The 3143-nt window shown below is 45.8% G+C and overlaps 1 protein-coding gene across 1 annotated transcript; it reads left to right on the forward strand.

Annotated features, from left to right (window-relative positions):
* Positions 1-1527: 1527 nt before the first annotated feature.
* On the forward strand, positions 1528-3030 carry LOC126499330 (sentrin-specific protease 2-like). The gene has a single exon (XM_050138500.1). The coding sequence runs from the start codon at positions 1528-1530 to the stop codon at positions 3028-3030; it is 1503 nt and encodes a 500-aa protein (XP_049994457.1).
* Positions 3031-3143: the final 113 nt, after the last annotated feature.

Here is a 3143-nt window from a genome sequence, read left to right on the forward strand (position 1 = left end):
TCAGGGCTTCTGTTATTGCTAGATCTGTCACCACAGCAGTGAGTATCTTTTTTCTCAATGAATCCTATCGACAATGCTGAAATTTTATTTACTCTCTCATGGTAATGTACTGGTCCCTGGTGAGTTGGTACCTGTTGTAAAACAGTTTCCTCCAGGACTGAAACATTCCACTCTGAAGGGAAGCTCCTCAAGCTGGAAGGCAAACAACTCAAGAGAACCCCAAAAGCCCCTGAAACTGACCAGATTCACTAGGCCCCTCCCTGTCTTAGTAAGCAATAGAAGCTGAGAGTCCCTCTCAGATGGAAGGGAGCTGAGCAGCAAGGAAGACTCTCAGGAGAGTCAACCTCAGACCAGCTGCCTGGAAGAAGCAGACACCAGACAGCTGCTTAGAGGATATTTAGACCACTAGAGTCACTTGGAAAGGACACTCTGCAGCCTGTGAAGCTGTCTGCAAGGTGTGCAGTGTTTCCAGGGTCCCAGCTTCTGTGAGCTGCCACCCATGCTGAGGGTGGGCTATGATGATGCACCTGTCTTTGAGTCATTTCTGCTCCTGTAAGCAACCCCTCACCCACATTCCTGTAAGTAACCCCAATAAAACTCATTGGTTTACTGAGTTGGACTTTGATGGTATCTGTACTTTGGTCCATCCTGGGTTCCCTATCTGAGGAGAGTAGACATGTGCTTCATTATCCTATGAAAAGTTTTGTCACACAACACTACCTACTGGGTTTTATAAATGCAAAATTCTGCTTATTCTTTGTAATTAGTAAGCTTATTGTGAGGGGCCATTTTGAAGGGCAATTATATTTTGTTTTCTATTATTGACCCTGACGGACGATTTTCTAAAAGATAAATGTACTAATCAGGATGAACTCGGTTATGCTGAGAGGATCTGGGTAACCTTGTGCTTTGCTGAGGGAAACTGAGATGTGTGTGATTAGTTCACAACCCTGCAATCCTGTCTTCCAACTCCTGAACCCAGCTGGGGGTGAGCAGGGCCACCCCCCCACCCAAGAACACTGAGTTACATTCTTACTGGTCACATCACAACCAGCTATAGAACCTTGAATGCTGTGGCTAGGTCAACCTCCGACTCAGGTATCACTTGTGAGGCTTGCCTCCCTTGTGTTAGCTGCGCGGTTAAGGCCTGGTGTCTTACAGTGACTAGGATAGTTTGTCCGATTTTGATGTCCTGGGACTTTAGCCACTTACTGTGTCCTAGAGGGACTTTTCTAAGAAAATAGTCGTAGAACTCCACGGGGTTTTCCGCGGTGGACCCTGGTGAACTGCGAACACTTGATTATTCACCAATCGGTTCCCGATGCTGCTCACTCAATTGGCTTCATACTTTGACTAACCCCTATGCCCCATTCAACTCTCTTCATCAAGAAAAACTATTCTGAGCTCTCCATCCTGTGACCAGATAAGTTTCTTGAATCAACTTGTGGATTTTACATTTCCTGGAGTAAGTGGTTCTCCGGACATCGGGGTCCGGCACCCAACACAGGCAATCCAGGCAGAGATTCTATGTGGCATCCAGGACTGTGTGGGATGGAGACGAAGCCTGAAACTTCCAGACAATGTAGAAAAAGGAAACAGCAGAATGAAGGAGGCACGGAGACGGAGTCTGAAGCCTTGAGACATGGTGGAAAACTGAAACGCCAGGATGAGGATAGAACGGATTGGAAGTTTGAGGAGCCCAGCAAGGCTCGGAAGAGGATAGCTCAGGAACAGCAAGATCTATGGCTTCAAAGCCAACAGTCCGTCAAAGAGCAGCCACGGAAACCCCGGGAAGAGAGTCCAAAACAACTAAAGCCCCTAGAGTGGGCCAAAGGTCCACCGGAGCAGGGTGTAACTGAGAGAAAGTCTGCTGATGGTGGTAAGGGTCGTAAGCGGCCCTATTGTGTCATGGAAGAATTTGCCCAAGACCATCAAAGGGAAAAGTACCGAAAGTTACAGCAGTGCCTTCAACACAATATTGACATGAACTCTGACCCACACAGGGCTCACACAACCCTCATGAATACTTTGAACATCAAAGGTTGTGGGGAAGGGCAGAGTCATGGATCCAGTCCAACTCAGTGTGATCCTAAACAATCTGTTGCCACAAGAGAATGTCTGTCACCAGACAAAAGAGCAAAGATGTCTACCGAGGAATCTTCTGATTCACAGAAGAAAGAGGGAGCAACCCTTGAAGAAAGAAGGCGACACCACTTGGAGTCTGACTTGCAAGGAACACAGGCTCAAATCCCGCATAGTGGCAGCAGCAGGTTACTCCCCAACAAGATGCCCATATTTACAACAGAGAAAAAGTCTGTTGCAGGCCAAGGAAAGGGCAAAGGAACAGACGAAGTCCTTGATGTTACCGAGGACATGGAAAAAGAAATCAAGAAGGCACTAGGTCCAGGGCCCAAAGACGAAATTTTAAGTAGTGCATTTAAATTGAAAATTACTAGAGAAGATATCCAGACACTAGAGACTGGTGAGTGGCTTAATGATGTGGTAATGAATTTTTACATGAATCTTCTGGTTCAGCGAAATGACAGTGAAGACTACCCTGCTCTTCATGTGTTTAGCACTTTTTTCTACACTAAGCTAAAACATGGCGGCTACAGTGCTGTTAAAAGATGGACTCGAGGAATAAATCTATTTGAAAAGGAAATCATTTTAGTGCCTATTCACCAGCAGGTACATTGGAGTCTAATAGAAATCGACCTAAGGAAACGCAGTATTATATATTATGACTCAATGGGACACACAGGGCAGAGTATCTGTGAAACAATCTTCCAGTATTTACAAAATGAGAGCAAGACTCGAAGGAACATGGAGCTGGACCCTTTGGAGTGGAAGCAATACAGCATGACGTCAGCGGAGATTCCTCAACAGCTGAACAGGAGCGACTGTGGCGTGTTTACCTGTAAATATGCAGATTACATTTCTAGAGACCAACCTGTCACCTTTTCTCAGCATCATATGCCCCTCTTTAGGAAGAGGATGGTATGGGAGATCCTGCACAGTCACTTACTGTAACAACATCCTCCCGGTTGCTATGGAAACCTGCACTTTTCCATCGATGCTTCTAGATACCTCATTCAAGATGGGTTGAAAATATTGAAAACAGATACTGAACTGTCCAACACGAT

Source organism: Alexandromys fortis, unplaced genomic scaffold, assembly GCF_014885135.2.
Source record: "Alexandromys fortis isolate MF-2015 unplaced genomic scaffold, M_Fortis_MF-2015_v1.1 scaffold_15, whole genome shotgun sequence".
NCBI classification, from domain to species: Eukaryota; Metazoa; Chordata; class Mammalia; order Rodentia; family Cricetidae; genus Alexandromys; species Alexandromys fortis.

Excerpts from the sequence above, each read along its gene's own strand:
- LOC126499330 (XM_050138500.1), top strand. The coding sequence starts at position 1,528 with ATGTGGCATCCAGGACTGTGTGGGATGGAGACGAAGCCTGAAACTTCC.